General features: G+C 45.0%; 2 protein-coding genes across 2 annotated transcripts in view; both read right to left on the bottom strand.

Moving 5' to 3' along the window:
* Positions 1-5,081, bottom strand: part of LOC119446173 (protein ABHD11) — a 31,689-nt gene extending 26,608 nt beyond the window's left edge. Inside the window, exon 1 of the mRNA XM_037710529.2 lies at positions 4,997-5,081. The gene's annotated coding sequence lies outside the window, so the exon portion shown is untranslated. The remainder of the gene's footprint in view (positions 1-4,996) is intronic.
* A 5,157-nt stretch (positions 5,082-10,238) lies between these two features.
* On the bottom strand, positions 10,239-23,378 carry LOC119446171 (protein ABHD11). The gene is made up of 6 exons (XM_037710528.2): positions 23,250-23,378; positions 22,993-23,143; positions 19,477-19,650; positions 18,172-18,360; positions 13,749-13,933; positions 10,239-10,511 (listed from the first exon to the last, which is right to left on the bottom strand). The coding sequence occupies exons 1-6, from the start codon at positions 23,375-23,377 to the stop codon at positions 10,367-10,369; spliced, it is 972 nt and encodes a 323-aa protein (XP_037566456.1). The 5' UTR covers position 23,378; the 3' UTR covers positions 10,239-10,366.
* Between the last annotated feature and the right edge of the window lie 30 nt (positions 23,379-23,408).

Genomic DNA, 23,408 nt, shown 5'->3' with positions numbered 1-23,408 from the left:
GCAAACGAAGGTGTCTCAGCCGAACACAAGGATCTTCTTAAGGAAATCAAGGTGTCCCAAAAGAACTCCACAAACGGACGCGTGCTTACGCATTTATAACGAACCTGCCACAGATCATCCCAAATTTTATTTTAAGAAACAATACAGGCTAGATATACGGGGTGTTCAAAATTAAGCTTTATGGTTTTCTTAAAATTAGGCACTGGGAGGCACGTGAAGAACACCTGCGCAAATAAGTTATGTGGCCAGGGGGACACAAAGTGAGATGATATAATTATTGCTGTTAGCAGCCGAATCAACTAAAATTGAATAATTAACTTTTTATTGACTGCAGTAAGTGTGTATGTTTGTATTCAAAAGTTAGAGGCAGTCGTGTTTCTACACAGTTTCACTTGGAAGAATTCTTCTAGCATGTCTGTGCTACGAGATATCCAACTCCAAATTTTAATTGTCGTTTGCACGATTACGCATGCAACTTGCAAGAGAGTGAGGATCGGCGCAAAGCTCCTACCTGATGTGACGCGGCTGTTGCGTGAGGCGTTGAGTCTGACAACGGGGCGGAGGCATTGTCAAATATAATAACTGTCCCCCTTCCCCTCACGGCTGGCACAATGAAAAAAAAAATATATCGAAGAACCCGTAACCGCTGTCGTAACACGCGACCGCGCAGCCTGTAAAGATGGCGGCAGCTGCCATGCCGAGATAATGGCGCGAGCGGAGAAGCCGGAGGGCAGTGCGCGTGCGTAATGGTGACTAGACGACCGGGCATGGTCCTTGCCTGGGCTACGCAAATAAAGTGACTGCTGATTTCCAAGTATGGTAAGTTTTATTGAAATCAAGAGCACCAACTGCACCATCAACAGCAGAAACCTTTTTAGCTATGCTAACGAATATTTCATACTGCCGCTTTAAGTTTGGTGTTGTCATGTACAAATCTCATGACAACACTTCACCCATCAAGATGTGAATGCCCTAAAAATGTTCAAAATGCCTCCCTTCCACAGCAACGAAACCATAAACCGCTCTCGCGGCGACTCGATAACTCTGCGCAGTACAACAATTGAAATTTGGAGTCGGATATCTCGGAGCACGGACACGCTACAATAATTCTTCCGACTGATACTGTGTAGAAACACGACTGCCTCTAAGTTTTCAATACAAACATACCCCCTTACTGCAGTCGACAAAAAATAATTGTTCAATTTTAGTTAATTAGGCTGCTCACAGCGATAATTATCATCTCACTTTGTTCCCCCCTGGCCACAAACTTATTTGTACCGGTGGTCTTCGCGTGCCTCCCAGTGCCTAATTTTAAGAAAACCATAAAGCTTAGTTTTGAACACCCTGTATTATCAGGCACAGCCGCCATGCACATGGCTGTATTGGGTAACGTCCTTTTCCTATAAGCTCGGAGAAACCGATACCTGGCTCCGCTACAGGTCTTCTTCCTCTTTCTGGGGTTTCACGTGCCAAAACCAGTTCTGATTATGAGGCACGCCATAGTGGAAGGCTCCGGATTAATTTTGACCACCTGGGTTTCTTTAACGTGCACTACAATGGAAGCACGCGGGCGTTTTTGCATTTCGCCTCCATCGAAATGCGGCCGCGGCGGCCGGGATTCGATCCCGCGATCTCGTGCTCAGCAGCGCGACGCCTGGACTGACTGAGCCACCACGGCGGGCTACAGGTGTTGCTCTAGCCGTATGAAACGCGGGTTTGTCGGGAGAAGAAACGGTGAATTTCGGTAAATAAGAAAGGCTACTGTCATCATCATCATCATCAGTGACAGAAGCTGACCCCCCCCCCCCCCCCCCCCCTCAGAAAAAACCTGGATCCGCCCCTGGCTGCGCTGCGGCTGTGTGGAGGTCCTACGAGCTCGGGTCCAGTTGCCCGTCATGACCGCACCTCCACACCCCAGCAGCGGTCTTCTTCTCTGCACGAGCTTGCTTTGTTGTTGTTGTTGTTGCCTCAAAACATGGCTCGTAGCCTCGTACCCACGAGTGGAACTAGCCACATTGGTGGATTGAAACTTGCACCTAACAACATGCCCAAATGAGTAAAGGCGAACATTAAAAACGAAGCATTTGGCAACAAAATGATGACACAGATTTTGAGAGGACCGATACATAAACTTAGAAAAAGAAAGAATAATATATCGTAAAGTGTCCTTGCTTGCTTGTTTGTATAGGATACGTACCCACTATGGGAAATAGACCAGAAGCCGGCGGTTAAACGGAGGAGGGGAGACAAGACCTGAGGGAAAGTATATAGCCAGGTAAAGTGGAAAATTTACCAAGAAAAATTGAAGTAGACTATCGTATTTATTCCAATATAGGTCAACCTTTTTTTTTTCGATAATATTTCCCAAGATGAGCTATCGACCTATATTTGTGATCGAAGAATCTCGATATGTATTCGTGAACAAAGCTAGCAAAAGTATCATACTAACGAAGTTCTTCCGCCGTACCCTCAATAAAGCTAATCTGGAAATTATTAAGGCTGGCTTTAAGAAATGCTGCATATCGAACCCACTCGATGGCACGGAGGACGACATCGTTTGGGGTAGCTATAGGATACCTGCAAAGCCCCCGAAGAGGACGTCTTTCCTGACAGTTTCGGGGAAGGTGTCGCTTGTGGCGCATACTAGCGAGATTACAGTAAGCCGCGAGCTTACTGTACATCCCTGTGGCTGAATCCCGGAGTAGAGTCCCCAACGGAGCAGTAAAGCGGCGACAAGATAAAAAGAAGAGCAGAATTGTTTCGTCCTTATTACAAAAATTAGGCCCATCAATAGATTATGTAGTTATCGTAACTGATCCGTTGTCCTTGTGTATTTCACTCACAGCACTTGATGATTCTCAGGTTTTGCGTGTTTTTAAATCATTACTTCCTCAACACTTATAACTAATATCCATTTAGTCTGGGTACCTGGGCATACAGGCCTATGTATAGTTCTAAATGAAACGGCGGATTCATTGGCGAAGGCGTCGATAGTTGGCCCAGCCATTCAAATCACCCTATATCACCATTGACCATAGCTGCAAGTTTTCAGAGGCAAATGATGCTGCGAGAATTCTCTGTGCCATCTATAACGAATTCCTCGGATTTTAAGCGCTTATTGTGCTCCTGGAAACGTAATTTGTCAATCAAGAAAAATTGAAGTAACTATTAGTAGGCTTCGCTGTCGCATACCTTCTTTAAATTTTTATTTACACAGGACTATAATAGTCTGGCACCCTCACCGATCTGCCATATGTCTAGAAAAGGTGATACCATAGAACATTTTTTTAAATTTCTTGTCGACGATTTATTAGCTTAAGAAAACGAACCCTAGAAGGACCACTCCGCCTTCTTGGATTAGATTTAACTCTTCAAAATGTACCATCAATGGGTGCCTCTACACTTGGGCATAGCGCCGGGAAGATTAGCGCTGCCATCCAAGATTTCCTTTTAGGCTTAATGACATTTAAACTCTGAATACAAAACTTTAAGCCTCACTCAAGTTTGACTCAAATTGAATTGTTTTCTTTTTTAGGTTATGGTAGAATTCTCATTTTCATAAAATAATGCAGGCTCTCCAATTTCTATCTTTCGATTCTAACTTACCCATTATGAAATTCCGAGCTTTTATTTTACACTTTACTTGACCTACCCGATTCTTGGCCAGCCCCCCAGAGTGGGTACGTGCTAGTACATCGCAAGGATCTACATCTAGATCTACAAGCACAGAGATGGAAGGCACTGAACCTGACCTGCGTAAGTACGTAAAAGATCCTGGAACTATAGGGAATGCGGCAACGTAATTTCCCGAGGGAGAACTCAAGCATCCTTGAGTTGGAGGATTCGTTACGCCAGGAAAATGCCAAGTGCTTATAACCTGGATAAGCAATGAGTATAGTGGGTGTGATAATGTCTTCATAATTGAACGCATCCGAAATCTAGCCGCCGCGATGTGTGCTGTTAGTGGCAAAACACGACTGGTTGGGCGGCTTGCTTGCTTGATTGTTCCTTCACGTGTGGCGCTTACCCACTATATTGGTCCAGAAGCCGGTGGTTAAAGGGAAGGGGTAGAGATAAAAAACTTAAACGAAAAAGTACGTCACGGTGAGGTAGAACATTTGTGATAATTAGGAAATAGGTTTATTTGGCTGATACAGAATTGAAGTTAACTGTAATTATATATAAACCGCAAATATTGTGGTATTTTTGGTGGTATTAGAATAATTTCGAGAATAATTTCGAACACACGATCAGCGATTTAATGAGCTATCCGATCATTGACTTCGACAAATAGCATGGTTGCATTCTTGTGTCAAAAAGACCGTCACAAATGGCCATACATATGTTCCTGTGGCTGAAACCCAATGAAGAAGCCCCGAAGGAGAGGATATTTTGAGCATTTAAAGAAATACCTAGCTTTCCGAATTAAAATTCGATTCTTTTTTCCTGTGGTTTCTAAATCGTCATGTTAGCAGAAAGTAGTCAACGTACGTGTTCAGGTATACGGTGCCAGACCGGACCTGTACAGGTGAAAATTTAATGGTGGGATGCGGCAGCGTAATTTTGTTGTGGAGATTTCTAATTTATGTGTGAGGCACCATTTATTGTCCCATGGAAAAAACTAAATATTTAATTTCCGACGTTGGGCGGTAATATCGTGTAAAAGTTGATTTCGTTTTTCTTTACTTGCATTATCGTATATAATACAACAGCTGTGTGCGCGCAATCGGCAGCTTCGTTAATTCAAAAGCTTGTATTATCAGGTATACCCAAATTAAATGAACACTTTGTAGATGGGCAAGAACTCGCATGTGAAGGAGTTTTAGCATGGGCGAATAACTAAAGACGCAGAAAGGGAGGAACGTACGGAGATAGCGATCAAGTCGGTTACAATATCAGCTATTGCAGTTGTGAAGGGCTTAATTTATTACGTTAGAGCTAGAATTACTGCAATAAGCTCAGCCAGGAAAATAAGCTTAAAATCAGGCAGCCTTACTGAAAAAGACCAGTCGAGTGCGGGACAAAATGTTCCAATGTTGCAGGCCACGTTTCGATGTATCTGTCGCAACCGACAACGTTTGTTGCTATAGTGTCTTCAGATTTCCTTCTAATAATGCATTTATTATGACGTGTTCCTCCTGCCAGCTGCTCTCTCATGCTTCTCTATTATTATTTTTCCCTAGTCACGCGTGCTCTTGCTTGAATAATTGGAGCTTCATTTGAGGCCTTTGTTGTTGTTCGCTGCGCACAAAGCTCGCGCGGCGGTGCCGTCTTTTGTCTTTGACTATGCATGCGCGGCGTGGACTAGACCACGTTGATTTCCCGCACATCATCACACTATCTATCTGTCTACTTTCCTATCTATCTACCGAGGCGTATCTGATGTATCTGACGTCGCCGCGACCTGTTTCTAACCCTACTTCGCTGGAACTTTGGCTGCGATTCCGGAAGGGCGCACAAGTCTGCCGGTTCTTTTTATTGCGATAGCAATTATATGTACACTACAGGCGCATTTTTGCCGTCGCCGTGATGTTCCGTATAAAGTCACAGGGCGATAACACCGTCGCCGCGCGCCGTATTCTGCATGTGCGAGTGAAAGCGTGCGAGGGGAGACGATGATCGCGGCTCAATCTCGCGCGCGCAAGGGAGGAAAGCAGGTAGGGAGCGCGCCGTCTTCCGTCGCGCGCAGGCACCGGGGGGGGGGGGGGGGGGGGGGACGGCGTTGTACTTCGGCAGCATGGAGGAAGTTTTTACCTCCATGTCCGGCAGCAACTGCGTATTCCAATGCCGCGCGCGCCCTATTTTAAGTGCGAATGCACTTCTTAAGCGACCCCGAAAACTCCGCCGGCATCCGCGCTCCTCCTCCTCTCCCCTAGCAACGGCGCGAGGAGCGTCTGTAGCAACGGCGCAGCGACGTCACGCCCCACGTGACTGCGCGCGCTCCGCCCTCCGCTCCGTGGCTGCGCGCGCCCCGCGCCGGCTCCGCGCGCGGTCCGCACCGCTCTCCGCGCCGTGACGTCACGGCGCGTTGTGCAGCTGGCGCCTCCGCGCCGTGGCTGCGCGCGCCGCGCCGGCTCCTCGCACCCTCTCCGCGCCGTGACGTCACGGCGCCATGCAGCTGTGTGCCTCGCCCCCCCCCCCACCGTTAAGTTTGCACTCACCCTCTGCCGTCGCCTCTCCCCTCGAGCTGACAGCTCCTCCTCGCCCGGTAACAGCCCCTCGTGTGCGTACTCTCCCCACCGCTCACCCCCTCTCCAACCGCCTGGCGTGTTTCGCTCCGCGGTCAACGGTGGCTTCATAGACTTGTCGTTCAGTAGGAACTGTACGGTCCGCGCCGTCCATTTCTCGGATCACAAAGCGCTGGTACTAACCGTGAGCTACAACGATACACGAATAGGTGCTGAGTCTGTAGTGACGTGTGTAGTGTGTGTATGTGTGTGTGTGTGACGCACATCGCGAGGTGCATTAATGCATCATACGAAAAGCGTGAAGTGTAAAATAAATAAATATACTTCATATATAAATGGTGTGTGTGTGTGTACAAAATGCATCATGACACGAACACTTTAAATCATTATTTACACTTAATCATCATCATCAGTAAAAGTGCTTGCACTTAAAAACGGCCAGACCTCCGTGGGTCGGCTGGCGCGTGCTCATCATCGCTGCCGTCTCCGAAAAGCGTGAAGTGTAAAATAAATAAATAATACTTCATATATAAATGTGTGTGTGTGTGTGTACAAATGCATCATGACAACAACACTTTAAATCATTATTACACTTAATCATCATCATCAGTAAAAGTGCTTTGCACTTAAAAACGGCCAGACCTCCGTGGGTCGGCTGGCGCGTGCTCTCTCGCTGCCGTCTCCTTCGCTCGGCTCTGCAGTTTAGTCGCGCGCGCCCCCTCATAGCATCACCCCGTGCTTCGCACTTCCTCATACTCCCCTTCGGGGAAATGCGGGTTTTTGAAAGCGATCTGCGTTGGGGCAGGGTCTAAGTGCACCAACGGCTCATACCTTTGTGCGTGCAGCGTTCTCGCCGCTCATGCAGTTTGCGTTGAAGCGACAGGCAGCACGGTCACTTCGCTCGCTGCTACTGCCGCGTTTCCTCACGCCAGCGTTTTGGCAGACAGTGTACGCGGTCATCGAGTGTGATGTGTTCTTGTTTGCCTGTGCACGCTGACAGCATGCTTGTTAATTTAGTTAGTAAGCAAATGTTTGCAAGTTTGTACGGCCGATAAAACTACTATCCTTACTTCGTATTGCTGTCTACTAATTTGCTATCGCAATTGATGCTTCGCCTTTCGGGCGAAACTGCACCTTTATTTTTCCCCCGTGGTGACGGAAGCTTCCTACATTTCAGCAACGCTGGCGCCAGCTCACAGTATTGTCCCTGTATAAGCTCCCCAGTTCACAGTAAAATGCAAGAAACGGTCACGGGAAGTCGCGGCGACCGCGCACGAGCACGCAACCGTACCACTGACGGATCCAAAAGTAGGCGCCCTAATCCCCCTCTCCCCCCACACCTGCACCCCCGAGACACAGGTACCTAGACTTCTGCGTTGACAAAATTAAGAGTGCACACCCCACCTCCACCTCCACCCGCTTGCTGCACTAGATCCGTTACGCCGCGCTACGTCTGTGGCAATATCGTGCAACCTTTATTTCATCTTTTTTTTAACTTCCATGATTGCTTCTCCAACAGATTTATGCGCGCAATGCAAGCAAGTGCCAGTGCATTGTGCGCTCCTTGCCTCACAAAACACAACTCCTGGTGCTGCCCGGTATCTAGTATTGCAGTTGTCTGCGCCTCAGCTCAAGCTCTATTTTTCTGTGCTCGTCAATCCTTTTCTGCATCGCTTCGAGTTTTTCATTTTTCTCTCTTCTAGAAAATGGGTACTACAAAGCGAAGTATATAAAGAAACACTAGGAGTTGGATTGCGCAACATTTCGACAACACACACAGAAGAGAAACTTCTGACGAGAACAATTTCCATGAAGGCTTTGTTGAAAGATGTGGTTGATGGTGGAATAAAAGTTATCTTTAGGACCATATGTGTGCCTCGTCAAAATGTTGTGGAATCCAACCCCTAGTATGCTATACCAACACGCACAGTCCTCAACCTTGGCAAGTATTAAGACAGCTGGCGTGCAGTTACTTGAAACCATGTGTTGCACGGAATTGAAAAGGTGCCCTGAAATGTTAGTCTTGCTCACAGATCCACTTGTTGTATCCAGAGGAGGACCCTATAACAGACCGCAACTTGAGCAGCGGCCTGAATCATTTTAGTAAATGTCAATATAATATTAATAATAATAATAATAAATGACCATTTTTCATGCACTGTATAACAGCATCATAGCAATTTGCGATACCCGCGGCTGTTCCTGGGCATTCAAATAAACATTGATTGATTCATTGATTGACTGACTGACTGCTGCTACTGGATAGCCCTGCGCCTCTTTGCATATTAGTCGTGTGAGAAAGTTCACGTAAACGAGCGCCTGGCAGATGGGCCTAATGCGCAATATATATTGATTGACTGATAAATCAGGGTAAATATAAGAGAAAGGAGGCGATCACAAACAACAGCCAATCCCCACCTCACGTGCGAAGTCCCAGAGGGACTGCAGCATTGCGCGATCTCGACCGTCGCTGTTGCGTATAATGTCCAGTGTTTAAAAGTCGTAATGTGCAGCCTTAGGCATTTCTGCCGGATGTCGTTGTAGCCTGGGGCACTCCAACAACATGTGTTTCGTACTCGGTGTGTGGCAAGTCGAGCAGGTGACCGTAGTCGTAGAAGCAGCAACACCATAGCCCAGCGAGCCGAGTGGCTTCGTCGACTTGCATGCAGGACTTATCCAGATTCCTCCCTACCCAAGGTGTTATGGCACAGCCCTTCTTGTAACAGCGCTACTTGGCCAGCACATTCTCTCTCTGAGCATAGCCAGTGCGCCGTTTATGCACTAGCATTTGGACGTCATGTGGTAGATTTTGCGGTAGCGGAGGGTCATTGGTCGGAATTTGCGCTGCCAGAGCACTCTTCTTCTGTTTGGCTGCGCTGACATGTTTGGCAGGCTTGAGTCGTACGGCGCGAGTATATATATATATATATATACAGTTAAATACAGTTAAACCTGTTTATAACGAACCTCCATATAACGAATTCCTGGATATAACAAAGTTTTTCTATTCCCCGCCGTTACTCCATAGAAGCACATGTATTTGAGACCTCTACGTAACGAAGAGGCAGCGGGAGACCCCCTCAAAATAACGAATTTTCCCCGCCGACAACCTAGAGATTTCGCCCCAAATTTTGTCATTTTTGCGCGAACAGAAACCGGAAGCACCTCCTCCGCCGCGACGGAATGCGAAGCGGCGGTGGCGCGCTTGGCGCGGTCGAATTCACGGCGACTGCGAGGCGAGAGCGAGCGCACTTGTGCGTGCGTGCGAGCATGCGCGAGGCGGGCCTGCATCCCTCGACCCGGCGATCTTGCCGCCACGGGTGTGACCTTTCCCCCTCCCTTCATTCAAACCTGATCCCGCTGCTTGCTGCAGCTGGCCTAGCCTGCCAAGCTGGCACTCTCCTTTTCCAGTTCAGGTTTACGAAGGAAAAAAAAAAACGTTTTTTTCTTCAACGCGCTGGCAGCGCCACTCTTTGGTTACTGCGCAAGTCTCTGCGCTTCACTTCACTAACCTGACACTAGGTGACACTATACGACGCTACGACGCCATCGTGTCGCTTGCTCTTCGTTTCCGACACCTCGTGCTTGTGCGAAACGACACGCGCCCACGTATCCAGTGCCTGGTGTAACATTCCAAGGATGAGTGCTTAACGAAAACGGAAAACGGGTGCACGTTACAATCGAGGGCACGCTAGAATCGAGTGAATATGGCAAGCGTTTCTTTTTCGAATTTTCATGCCGAACCTGCATATAATGAAATCCTCTTTATAATGAAGTTTTACGGGAATTTGTCCCGTATATCCAGGTTATATCCAGATTTCGTTATATCCAAGTTTAACTGTATACTCGTTTTAAGCTCATGGTGCCGAATGTCGCGCGAGGCACACCATGGCGTTGAAGTATGCAGTGAAAACAAAAAAAAGTTGCGTTCCTTTGCGCGAACACGGTACTCGCGGAGGAAAAAAATGTAAACATGCTATAAACTGCGTTGTCTTACTACTAGATGCATGTGCGATGATGCTAAAGATATGACTTCTTTTGTTCTTTCGAAGATTTTGTATACAAAATTTATTGAGCAATACGTTCTACTTAAAAAAAAGCGAGCAACTACTGTACAAATAACGAGTGGCAAAATACAGCAGCTGTGACAACATAACAGTGCGAGATGACGATAGCAACTACGACGTGCCGTCACCCATAAACTCTTTGATCAAGTTTAAGAATTCTGCAGGTTTGTCGGCGTGAACCCAATGTCCGGCACCCTTGATGTAAACTACGTTGGCCTTGGGGAACTTCTCCTTGATGGCACCATGATCACGTTTGCTGAAACAATGTAATGAAAAGAAGAGATGAGACAGCAATTCCCCAATGACATGTGAAGAAATACTGGGCATTCAAATCGCTGCGATTACAAAAGACCCATGTGATATCATCAATACTTTCGATCCAGGGTGATCGGTGATACACGGTGCAGTCAATCAATACAGCATTATTCACATAAGATAATAAATGGAACTGATGAGAAATTATTATTTGCTAATTAGTATTGCGGTCAAGTGCGCGCTGGAAAATGGGGGGTGCAGGCGTCTCCTCCACTAAAGTCCCTAGATATTTCTTGCTTTAAGAAGAGCAGAAAATCTAGGGACTTTATCCTCCACTAGCCCGGCTTTAGCTGTGCATGGCTGTCTTCACCGGCCGAGCACGTGCGCCACCCCCACTCTATCTTGGTGGTCATGGCTGACGGGAGCAAGGATTCGTAAGCCAAGATGGCTGGTGGTTGAATGTGCGCAGCCTTCTCGCACCCCAGTATGCTGGAGGTCGCGTAATCTGAAGTTTAGAAGATGCGTTGAAACAAGAAAGCAGCAGAAACATTCTCTCCTCCCTGTTAGTGCTCTTTATCACACCATCTTTGTGGGAGCGAGTGATCACAGTCATCGTATGGGACCTATTCATGTTTGCCTGTGCTCGCATGACACTATGTCTGTTAATTTAATTAGTAAGCGAATGTTTGTTGCAATTCATACGGCCGATAAAATAACAAACCTTACTTCGTATACTCATAGTTGTCTATACGTTGCTGTCGCTATTGATTATTTGCATTTCAGGCGAAACTGTTCTCTTCTTTAGTTAAATGTTCAACTAACGAACACGGATATAACAAATCATCGGGGATAACGACATACATATCAAATGTTTCTCACCGATGTAAGCTGTAACGAATACATTAAAATGAAAATTGAATCTAAATAAGCTTTTTCAATAAGGGCAGGTCGATGTTGAAATGGAATAAAACGAGCTGTGTGTGAGGTATTAACGAAATTCCTTTTTTATTTGAAAGGCCCATGTATGCCATTATGTATGGATTATAACATCATTCAAATGTCCGCCGCAGCTTCTCATGGCGGCACGGATCCGAGTGGTCCAATTTTCCATGAATCTGCCACATAGATTCAGCTGAATTTGAGCAACGGCCTGGGTTATGTAGACTTTAAGGGCATCGATCGATTGCGGCTTATTGGCATAGACCTGTGACTTAAGAAAATTCCACAAGAAAAAGTCTAGCGGGGTCAAATCACACGATCTTGGTGGCCAATTCACGTCACCTTTGCAAGAGATAACCATACCCTCAAATCGTTCATGCAGAATGTCCATTGTGGCGTCCGCTGTGTGGCACGCAGCGCTATCCTGCTGGAACCACATGTCATCTACATCCATATCGTTCAATTTGGGCCAAAAGAAATTGGTTATCATCATTCTGTAGTGCTCGCCGTTGACGGTGATGGCCTCACCAACATCGTTTTAAAAAAAGTATGGACGAATGACGCTGCCAGCCGAAAATCCGCACCAAACAGTTCATTTTTGTGCATGAATTGCCACCTGGTGAACCTCATGTGGGTTGGCGTCATCCCATATACGGCAATTGTGCTTGTTAACATAGCCATTCATCCAAAAATGGACCTCGTCGCTAAAGATGATTTTTCAGGAAAACAAAGGGGTCCTCTTCCAAACACTCCGAAGCCCACTCAGCGAACAAATGGCATTGTATTTGGTAATTAACTTTGAGCTCCTGGGTCAGTTGGATCTTGTGTGAGTGCTGGCCCAAGTCCCGACACAAAATTTGCGAAGTAAAGTCTGCGAAAGGCCGAGTTCTTGCGCACGGTGAGGAACTGACTGCCTCGGGTTCTCCTGCACAGTTTCACAGACCGCGACAATGTTCTCGGCCTATCTGGCGTTCATTTGACGTGCAGGTGTTGGCCGATTGTTTACCGAACCGGTCGTCTCGAATTTGGCCACCAAACGTCGGAGAGTCGACTTTGAAGGGCCACCGCGTCTGCCATAAAACGGGTGCAACGCACAACGTTTACACTAATGAACAGTCATTTTGATAATAAAGTTTGATTATTTAGACGTGCTTCTCAATTGTTTAACTTGCCATGATGATTTGGCATCAGTGACTGAATAATAAACAACAGATTAGACAGATGCCACCAAACAACATGGCCACCACAAGTTGCCAACATCGACCTGCCCCTATTGAAAAACTCGTTATATTAATCCATGATAGAATGTGTAAACGCGACTGAACGAGGACGTAGAAAGAAACAGACACACAGAGAGTGCTATCTCTGTGTGTCTGTTTCTTTCTTTGTCCTCGTTCAGTCGTGCTTACACATTCTATCATGGATTCTAACCAACTAGCCTGCCAACGTCTTTTAACCAAGTATAATCGAGTCAGACCCAAGTTGGTTATAACGAGGTTTGACTGTGTTACCATCGACTTATCATAGTCAAACATCAAAATAACAAACAGGGATATAACAAATAATCGGAAATAATGAAGTAAGCCTAAGATTGGGGGTTTCTCACCGATACCGGCATGTAACGAATATTGGATCTAACGAAGGCATGTTTGTATCAGATACGACCTTTGTTATAACGATGCGTTTCTTTCATCGTCTGGGCTTTCGGTTATCCCAGTGTCGTTCGAAAAACAGCCTTGACGTGGTACTTTACTTGTTATTGCTTACAGCTTTTCTGTTCCAAAGAATAGCAACTTGAGTTATATTCCTGCCTTAACGAGACATCTCACGTGGTCACACTTTAAATAACCAGGATTGGCAAATCTGATTAGACACAACTCTTGCCAGAGACGTGAAAAGCAACAAGAAAGCTACTGCCATCATTTATAAACAAGATAATATTCCAACCGATCGCAGCGACCAATGTTTTACCCTTTTTTCTCAATGATTTCAACAAATTATGCCACCCGTCAAACGATGTAAGTAAATATCACCTAGAAATCATATCTTTAGCTCAGACAGGCCGGCTGGAAATTTACATGAATTTTTTTAATCAGATGCTTCACTTTTAGGCGGCGCAATGCCAGGACAAATTGTGCTATTTATTTGCACTTGTTCTGTGAAGGCATTCATTTTTTTGCCCAACTTAATATGGCCACCCTGCTTAGCACAGTACGTTAATGACATAGTACCTGATACATCAGGCACAATCAAGAATGTGTGACAGGAAAACATGCTTGGCATCATCAGCTTTCCTCACCTCACATATGGAGAGTCACCACCACAGATAAACAGGGTATCTCCGTCGTAGGTGAGCCCTTTCAAGTCGGGCATCTGGATGATATTGGGAAGGTTTTGCTTCAGTGCCTTCAAGTTGAACTGCCACTCGTATAAGCGTTCCCCCTTCTGAAGGTTGGCCAGCAGAAATTGTCGCACAGCAACTTCCTGTGCAATAACGGGCAATAGAGTTGTAATGCCCATAGCATATCCAACATAATCGCTTCTGCTCATCATATGCAATCGACTTCCGTTAATTCGACTTCGATGGGACTGACGAAATCGATCAATTATCCAGCAGGTCGAATTAAAAAAGATGCATAAAAAACGCCAAAACACACTACTGATTCATTTGGCAGTACTTGCGCGATTTTAACATGCCCCCAAATCAAATGTGTGCCCACTTTCTATGTGCTGTTGCAACTGGGGGTCCAAGGTGTGTATTATCCATTCAGCAGGTGGAGTAAGGGAACGTAGGGCTGGACCCGACACCCAAGACATTTACACACAAGTTTATATTACAATATTTACAAAAGTTTCTCAAGAAATACGGAACATAAGAGGTTCGCATTCAAGTTCAAGCTGCCGATCTCCTTCACCAAGCGACCGCACCCTCTTTTAACCCCTTCGTTGTCTTTGTCCAGTCGCCTTCCCATAATCTGGTGTCACGAGACACGTCATCATGTCCCACCAATCCGGAGGTTGGTAGCACTTTCTCTCTAAAGAGAGCTTTATCCCGAACACAGGCACCTCACTGGGCATGAACAGGGGAGGAGGGCAGCACATAGACCCCGTCTCCGGCACGGCAGTGTCGGTGGATAACGGGTGAAGGGAAGGACTGTCCCCTCCTGGCAGAGCCAACTGCCGGCCATGAGTCGTCATGGACAGGGATGGCTTGGACGGGGTCATCGGCTCGTTCACAATTATCTCCGTGAGCGACTGTTTTCAAGGGTAAATGGCCGATCACAACAGAGCCCAGAGTAGAAAACTAACATATAAATGACATTAAAGCTCAAAAACAAGGTAGAAATCTAACGTGCATTCTATTTTTAGCAAGAAAAAGTGTTGTTAAAAATTCTATTTTAGCAAGGAATATGTGTTGCACAATGGCGACAGGAATAATTATTTCTTTTTTTTTTTTACCTCAGCTTCGCCGGACAGTTTTATTAAAAGCACCTTTACCGCAGTGCATCCATGTTATATGGTGAAGCATGCGAACACCGCGAAGGCGGTTTTTGTTTCGTATACGATTGCAATGAGCAGGCAATTTTCGGCCCAATTTTCCTGGGAATAAAAAAAAAGGAGCACATTATGATCGGGTAAATATCGTAAACATACATTGTGAGCTACAGTTATTGCTTGAAATATTCCCCGAAAATGTTAGTTTTCGATGGGAGATGACGTGTGTTCAACGCATTCACTGTCACCTAAGCTCCGCTGAGACAGACGCTGCCATTGAAGGGGCCGCTATTGGAGTCACCCAACGGGTCGGGCGTGTGCGTAATGACATTACAAGTTTGAATTATCCGAGGAAGGCCAATTTTAGGATCAAAATAACGAAAGCTCAGGCCCATATATAAATCCATGGGCGCCAGCTAGGACGTTAGGTCGGAATCGAATTAACCAAAAAATTGAAATAATTGTAGTCGAATTAACGGAAGTCAACTGTACGTTCATCTTCTTAAGACAGTTTCACATAGAGCTATGTTGCACTGCAGTTTTTACACATGCGGAGTTTGCATTGCCGTTTCAAATGCACTGAACTTGCAATTTTCGCATTTGCAAGCACCTAGTGCAAGACTGAATTAATTCTTGAAACGGAATTATTTAGTATGCTTCGCAAAAAGAAAGCAACATGAACTAGGAAGTGTTTTCATTTCATCAAAAGTCTTTCTTGTTTTAACTCACTATTCCATGAAAGCAAAAATTAAGCAGGCAGGCCACAGTGATGCATCTGACAATCCACATTTCTATTGGTTCCTTGTGCACACATGTGCTATTTCACAGGGAAATTCAGCACTCTTGAACATCAAAAAATTGCATGCATGGAGAGGGCAAGAGCACATTTTCCACGCCTGCAGCATTGCAAGTGATAAACCACAAGGAAAATCGCACCCTGTATGAAACAGCTTTGAAGCTTCAAGCCTGAAATATGCCCCTTGGCAACTGAAACTTTAACCTACCAATCTGTCATGAGAACTACACTTAAATATGCTTGCATCCACTAGGATCCACGTGCTAAACAAAACATTCACTATCACTTAGAAATTATTGAGCGAAGAGTGCCAGGTTTAGATTTTTTAAGTATCACACTACGGACACACCAGCAAAGTTAATTAATGAACATGGAATACAAATACAGTGGAATCTCGATGATATGAATCTCACAGGGTCACGAAAAATATTCGTATTAGCCGAAATTCGTATCATCGAAACGCAATTAAAGATAGCCAAATTAAGAGGGGATGCGGGGATCAGATCGCGAAAATCGTGAGAAAATTCGATTTTTCGTGACTCCGGCAGCGAAACCGACAATCGCCCTGTGCTATCGGCACCGATAACGCAGTCGACGGAAGACGCGCCAACGGAGGCTCCCGCACCTCAGCGTACGGCCGCGTGAATCAGCCGAGATCGCATCTCGGTAGACATAGCTAGCTCGCTGCGACTAGGCAAAATGGCGCAAACACAAAGAACGCGGCCCGTAGCACTGCAGCCGCTTCGTCCGGCCGATGGCACGTGGAAAAGGAGGAAAAGCACAAAAGCAACAAAAGTGCCACCACTTCAAACTCTTCGCACCCAGTCGCGGCCTCCGCGCTGTCCGGCGCCGCGTCCGCGCCTCCGCACCAAAAGAGAAAGGGAGAAAGCACGTGACTGCGCGCTGTTCTCTTTCGAGGCCGTCGGTGGGGCAGCGTTTATTCGTATCAATCGACGCGGGGCGAAAATCGATTCGTAACAACCGTTCTCTAGCACGTTGCAAAGTAATGGGGCTCGGCCAGGACCACAGAAAAATTCGTATCATCCGGAAATTCATATTAGCCGTGATTGTATCATCGAGATTCCACTGTACTTCAGCTGTGCCTGAAGATGCAAAGACTCAAGTTTCTTTATTGATTTTTTTCTCGATAGCATACAGTTGTCAATCAATCATCAGCACTATCTTAAGCCCCTTCTAGGAAGGAAATCATGGCATTGAGTCAACCATTCACCTCTTATAATGCCATGAGCAAGATTCTTAAATATTCATTCTTCCCTAACACAATAAATGAGTGGAACTATTTACCATTAGCATCACTGAGCAGCATTGAATCTGTTGAGATCATTGATTCCTAATTGGCACTTGCTTAGCTGTTGATATCTGTATGTTACTCATTGTTCTTCCTCTTGTAATGACTTACTACTTTTCCTGATACTATGTATTTATTCTATGCTGTTGTGATTACTGTCCCTCCTGCAAGGGCTCAACTTGAGGGTATGCAGAGGAGGAGGAGGAGGAACAAACTTTTATTGAAACCAGCAGTTTAGTTGGCTGGGCCTAGGCCTCCCACGTGGGGATGTCGAGGTGTTTTGAGGGTATGCAGAATGTTGTAAATAAAAATAAATTCATCTTTTAGCATATTTACTGCAGCAGTTGCAATGGTATGTCCAGTTGTGCCACAGTGCCACTAAATTTGCAGTTTTACAGTGAAGAGGAAATTAATGGGGTTGTGTCACGGTAAATAATTTATGTGGAAATCCACAAGGCCCAAAGTTTCACAAAAGAGAAAAAATTATAATCCAGAACTGTAGCTTCGTGCAACTGTTGGGTGCATGACAATTTTTCCCTTTTATGGTGTTGTATCCTGGAAAATATTAAGTCATTTATTTATCATTACTTGATTTTCTTTTTATTTATTTACTTATTTATTTATTGAAAATACCTCAAGGACCCTGCAGACAGGATTTTACATGAGGGTGAACAGACTGTGCAAGCTGCAGCGGTTGTATCTGAAGCAACTCTCCTATCTTAACAACAAAGTAGTACCAGTTACGTTAGAAAATGCTTTCTAGAAATGCAGATATGTTAACAAACAACCTAGCGTGAGAAAGCTTTATAATGTGAGCTAATGAAGAATTGCATTCAGCATTTGTTATACGCTCTTTATCAGTTTGATGTTGAACTGTGTGCACAGCAAGATAATTTCTGAAAACGTTCTTGCAGCAGTGTGCTTCGTGCCTGTGAACTCGAAGCTGTTTATTGTGTTTGATGGTACAGTAGTTCACTAACAAACTAACGCAACGTATAAATGAGACATGAAAATAGAAAAACTAAAAGAGTTCAACACAGTGGCTAGCTTTGTTTTGATCAGTTAGTGGTAACAGCTCATCAATTTCACAAAATTCTAGCCAGAGAGAAATTTAACACTCACAGGTATATCATTCGCCAGGATACGATCAGCTTCCTTACGAGCTGCCGGGGAGGACATGTCCGGTGAGAGTTGAGGCAAAACACTATCCATGGAGTTAATGTGGTTGACAAGGACGTTGTCGTGTATGACAATGGATGGCATGGTTGTCGGAGACACATCCACCACCACAAGTCGTTCTACCATGGATGGCTGCAAATAGCAAGTTTAAACATATATGAAATAAGCATGAAAGGCATGTCCAAGGAAGACACAGCTCGCAGGAGAAGTACTGAGACAACTTTCACAGCACGCAGCAGAAAAGAGAGATCAGCTGTCACAGCTTAAAGTTTGTAGTATCTCTGAAAATTGTAACATCTCGTACAAATAATAAAAATGATAGGATGAAATAGCTGTGATCATTGATCAAGTCAAGGTTTAGAAACACTGTGACGTTTCAGAGCTCATATGGCTTCTTTGTTAACGCTTCCTGCCCCCCCCTTTCATTTATCATTTTCTCTCTCTCTCTCAGAATGTGAATTTCAGCTGTATTGCAATAAGGTTCCTAACCATTGCCAATAGTGAAGATTGAAACCTGCGAATACTTGTTTTTTATTATCTTTAAGCTTCTCTGTCAAGTTGCAATATGTACATGAATTGGTGCTTAACATTGCAAAAATAAACATTTGTCTATCCATTTTTTGCCTAGCAGCTAATCTTCCACGAAAACAATGCCGGCACCTGCCTTCTATAACAAAAAAAAAATGTAATGTTTTCATGTAACAAGGGAACATTGCAGGAATCTGATGAAGACAACGAATGGCACAAGGAAGGCACACACAGCACTGTCTTCATTGTGCCTCTCTCTGTCTTCATCAGATGCCTGTGCTGCTCCCCCTGTAATGATGAATGACCAACAAGCCAAACTCAAGAAGCCTTCTTGTAGGGGCCACCCGGCTACTCGCAGCCACTGCTCCTCTAAAGATATGGTATGAACTTGCTCCAGCTTTGATTCATGATTTCCCCTTGTTTTTTGTAGCTAAGTGAACTCTCATGCTGCAGTGAAACTGTCAGAACATGAAAGTTCAACTGCAAGAGAAAAGTGAATGTTCTATATTGTAGTATCATTCCCACAGAAATTGCACTTGTAGCTACCAAAGAGTAACAATCATTCCCATTAAATAAGCAATGCTAGTCGGAAAAAAACAACTTGCAAAGTGGGTATGAGAAAAATGTGGACAAAAACACCCATATATACAGATTTACAAGACAAATGCACCCACATTCTCAGCACAGTATCATATTAGGTACCTAAGCCACAGTTCTTACTCTTGTCAAGGCAAAAGTCATGGCAGTCCTGCCTCCCATACTGTGTCCGATGATAGCAACCTTCTGAAGGTCACGCTCTTTGCAAAAAAGATCTACGTCATTGGCCATCAGTATGTAGTCCATTTCTTCAGTGTGCGGGCTTTCTCCGTGGTTACGGGCATCCAAAGCATAGACCTGCATAAATGTGCAGATGAGAGGCATTGCGCATATGCAGACAAGCTTTAACTCCTAACTTGAGTGTATCGCCTCGGCAAATTCCCACTAACGCCTTTGCGATAGTGTGACAAATTATGTGCATTGCACGCGCAGTTAGCACTCATCTTTCAGATGGACAGGTGAACAAGTTGCAAGCATGTATTTGTCAATGAACAGCACAGTGTGCTACCATCGTGTAACCTTACAGGAACTTGAACGTCTATACAGTACCTCCAAAATGCCTGACACTACATATGTCGTGTACGTTAATGTCTGTTACCAGACAACAATGAATAATTTTATTGCACACAATACTATCTGCAAAATAGTGGTTATTGAAATCCAGGTTATTGTATAAGTGCACCTTCTCAGTGAAGTGCACCTTCTCACTATAGCTATATTTTGTCATGAGAGACTAATACCTTAAGGATTTGTCCGTGCCTGATTGACTGCTCAGAGTCTGCTCGCCTCCCCAGGTGCAGGGTAGCCAACCGGAGATAATCTCTGGTTAACCTCCCTGTCTTTCCTTTGCCTTTCTCTCTGTCTCTTGATAGATGCTCCACAGGTGGTGGCATGACGCTACAAATGTGCTGGCGTTGTAACAATAAGCTGCGTTTACATGAATGTGACTGCAGAGCTTCACTTCATCTGTACGCTTTCTCAGCAATTCCTTGCAGCCTCCTTAGCCAGTCGTAACAGCGAACGAACTTATAAATGTTGAATCACGCTAAGTCATCTGCTCGGTGTCTATTTGGCCCTTGCTCACCACCGTCATCACGTACAATACTATAGTGGAGTAGTAAAATATTGACGCAATGAAAAATTGGGCCTTTATAGCATTCTCCATCGTCAACGCATCGCTGCTAAGCACAAGGTCGCAGGATCAAATGCCAGCTGCGGTGGCCTCATTTCGATGGGGCGAAATGCAGAAAATACCAGTGTACTTGGATTTAGGTGCACGTTAAAGAACCCCAGGCGATCCAAATTAATCTGGACTAAAGCGTGCCTCATAATCAGATGGTGGTTTTGGCACGTAAAACCCCACAATTAAATGTTTATTATCAAGGCATCACCAGTGCTAATGCTGTTGCGCCATCTGCTAACTGGAAATCAAACCACTTTTAGGCATGTCGGCACCACCACTAACAGCCTCAAAACAAACAGCTAATCGCAATAAAAATGACAAAGCATACCTGTTACTTTGCCCTCAGTGTGAGATGAGACTAAGCGATGGGGAATTTTTACCATTTATTTCTTGCTGTCAGGGCGGAGAGCCAGCAAGAAGTACGAATTCAGATCGAAGCAGGCAGTCCGGGCACTGCCATGTTGCTATACGTAATCATGGTTAGGGCAGGTATGGCATCTTTTAGACAGCGAGTATTTCACATGCTGGTGGGTTCTGTTTAATAATCATTAAACCTTTCTTGTCTCTCCAGACCAAAATAACAATAACAGTAGAGCTACACAGTAGTGGGGAGCTCCCGAATTACTTTTTACCAGCTGGTGTGCTATAATGTGGACCGAATGCACGGTATACAGGTGTTCTTGCATTTCGCCTTCATCGAAATGCATCTGCCACGGCCGGGATACGATCCCGCGACCTCAGTGCTTAGAGGTACAACACCATAGATGCTAAGCCACCGTGGTGGGTTCGTCGTACCTTCGGTAGAGCTACAAGTTACTTGTGAGACATAGTATAGTTGCTACTTGAAAGGCATTTACATTCATTTACAACTCTAAGCCTGCTTTACAAATTATCGCACAGCTTAAGCGCATCACACAGCAAATGAGTCACGCAATTATGTTTGCAGATTTTCTTCTTGTAGCGCTAAAAAAACACGGACGTAGAATAAGAACGAAGACACACACAGGCATAGCGCCTGTGTGTGTCTTCATTCTTCTTCTACGTCCGTGTGTTTTTTTGCGCTACGAGAAGAAAATCTGCAAACATGTTACACCTTCAAGCCCAAATGTCTACACTGATGCATGAAATTAAATTTCAATTGTAACCTGGGCGCTGCCCACTAAAATGCAATGGATAGCAGACACCAAAGGAAGAGCTGCCCTGCATGATGGCACCATATAGCACACATTGTTTTTTCCAGACCTGATATGAATTCCCTGCTTGCTTATGTGATATGGAGCTTCACATGCAATCATACCAACCAGACCGTCGACACAGGCGCCTCTATAAATTCGACACCAAAATGCGAATTCATGTGCTACCGAAACACAAAAGCTGTGACACAAGTTTGGTGCACAAGATGAAACTTCATGTGGAATTCTTCTACACTATGTGCACCTCATTGGCCGTGAGAATAGCCTTGATTGTGACTGCTGCCATATGTATCACAGATGCTAACGCATATATTTTATGTCTCCCCAACGCAGACAGGAGCCAATGGACTTCAGCCTTTTTTCTCTGGCCAACATCAACTGGGATCTAAGTCATTCTCAGAGGACTTTATTTCCGGCCCTTGGCCCCACCTAAGATGTGCTACAATAACAGAACAGGCCAAGCTACCAATTTTACACGACACAGGGCTACCGCCTCAATACATTGAATATGCTGCTGTGTTGAAGACTAGCATCACTGTACCAATATTCTTGTCATCCCTCACCCTCCATCTCTCTTTCATTCCCCTTTCCCTTTCTTCGTGCATACAGAGTAGCCGGTTAGAGCACACAAGCTAATGCTGACATCTGCCTTCACATAAATAAATTCTACTACTAATTATTTCTACATATGCTCCAGTTTCATGTTATGCTTTGCTGTAAAGTCAAATTGGTGTGATGTCACAAAAGTATATTTGACAAACAAGTAAGTAATTAAGTAACACAAATACATTGGTTGAGCTTTAATAAAATGCAGCTTAGTATATACGCATGCCTCCACCAACCAGCAAGTTACTCAGCCAATCAATCTAATATTGTTGGGCGTGCTAATGCTATAAAGGTAACCGCGATATTATTTTTGCACTAAGACAGCTGTGCACTGTGTGCGTTAAAAGTTAAATATTCTAAGATTAATTCTGCACAAATGACGAGCCCCGTTTTATGTCGCCGTGTAAGCGTGCGATCGTGTTCTTCGAGCGCTTATCAGCATAGTGCTAGATCAAATGGCGGCATGTTCGTTGACGGCCTTTTCCGCGAAGTGATAGGTACTGCTTGCGAAAGTCGGCACTCGCTTATTTATTGCCTTCAACCACACAAATGGAAAGATTACGACTGGGAGTGCCACGTAATACACATACTTCCAACTAAAGCGCAGCTTTCAGTCTCCATTGACACTCACGGAGTCGTACTAAATGGAGTTCATACCTTACGTTTGGTCGCGTTGATCATCGCCTTAGACAAGCTTTTCCAGTTGTTCTTGCTGCCAAAAAGTCCATGAAGGATGATAATTGGCGACCTCTGATCCTCGGCTTGAGTGGATTCGTACGATGCATAAGAGAGGGAAACATGTTTTGACCTGAAATGAGTTTGATAAGCGAAGCGTGAATACGCACATGTCGCATATTTCGTCTGCTGCTAAAGGTGAGAAGTTTAGCCTTGGCGACGCAAAAGAGACTATGTACCCAGGCTGGCAGCAGTAACTCGCTACCTGTGCTTTCGGAAACGTCTCTAAGCATTCGCAAACTCCTGCTCGAGAGTGACGTGATAAACACTTTGACAATAATCTGCCGCATGACAATAACAAACGCATTTTGATTGGGGAGCACCGGAAGGCTCACTAG

This window comes from Dermacentor silvarum, chromosome 3 (assembly GCF_013339745.2).
Source record: "Dermacentor silvarum isolate Dsil-2018 chromosome 3, BIME_Dsil_1.4, whole genome shotgun sequence".
Classification (NCBI taxonomy): Eukaryota; Metazoa; Arthropoda; class Arachnida; order Ixodida; family Ixodidae; genus Dermacentor; species Dermacentor silvarum.
Note: the sequence above shows the minus strand (reverse complement) of the source record. Positions and strands in the feature narration are given on the sequence as shown.

What these genes read in the sequence shown, in the direction of transcription:
- LOC119446171 (XM_037710528.2), bottom strand. Translation starts at nt 23,377, where the DNA reads ATGCGTTTGTTATTGTCATGCGGCAGATTATTGTCAAAGTGTTTATCA. An exon ending in TCAACGCGACCAAACGTAAG is followed by an intron (nt 19,651 to 22,992) that starts GTATGAACTCCA and finishes ACATTTATGCAG; the next exon opens with GTCTATGCTTTGGATGCCCG. An exon ending in TCCTGGCGAATGATATACCT is followed by an intron (nt 13,934 to 18,171) that starts GTGAGTGTTAAA and finishes GTTATTGCACAG; the next exon opens with GAAGTTGCTGTGCGACAATT.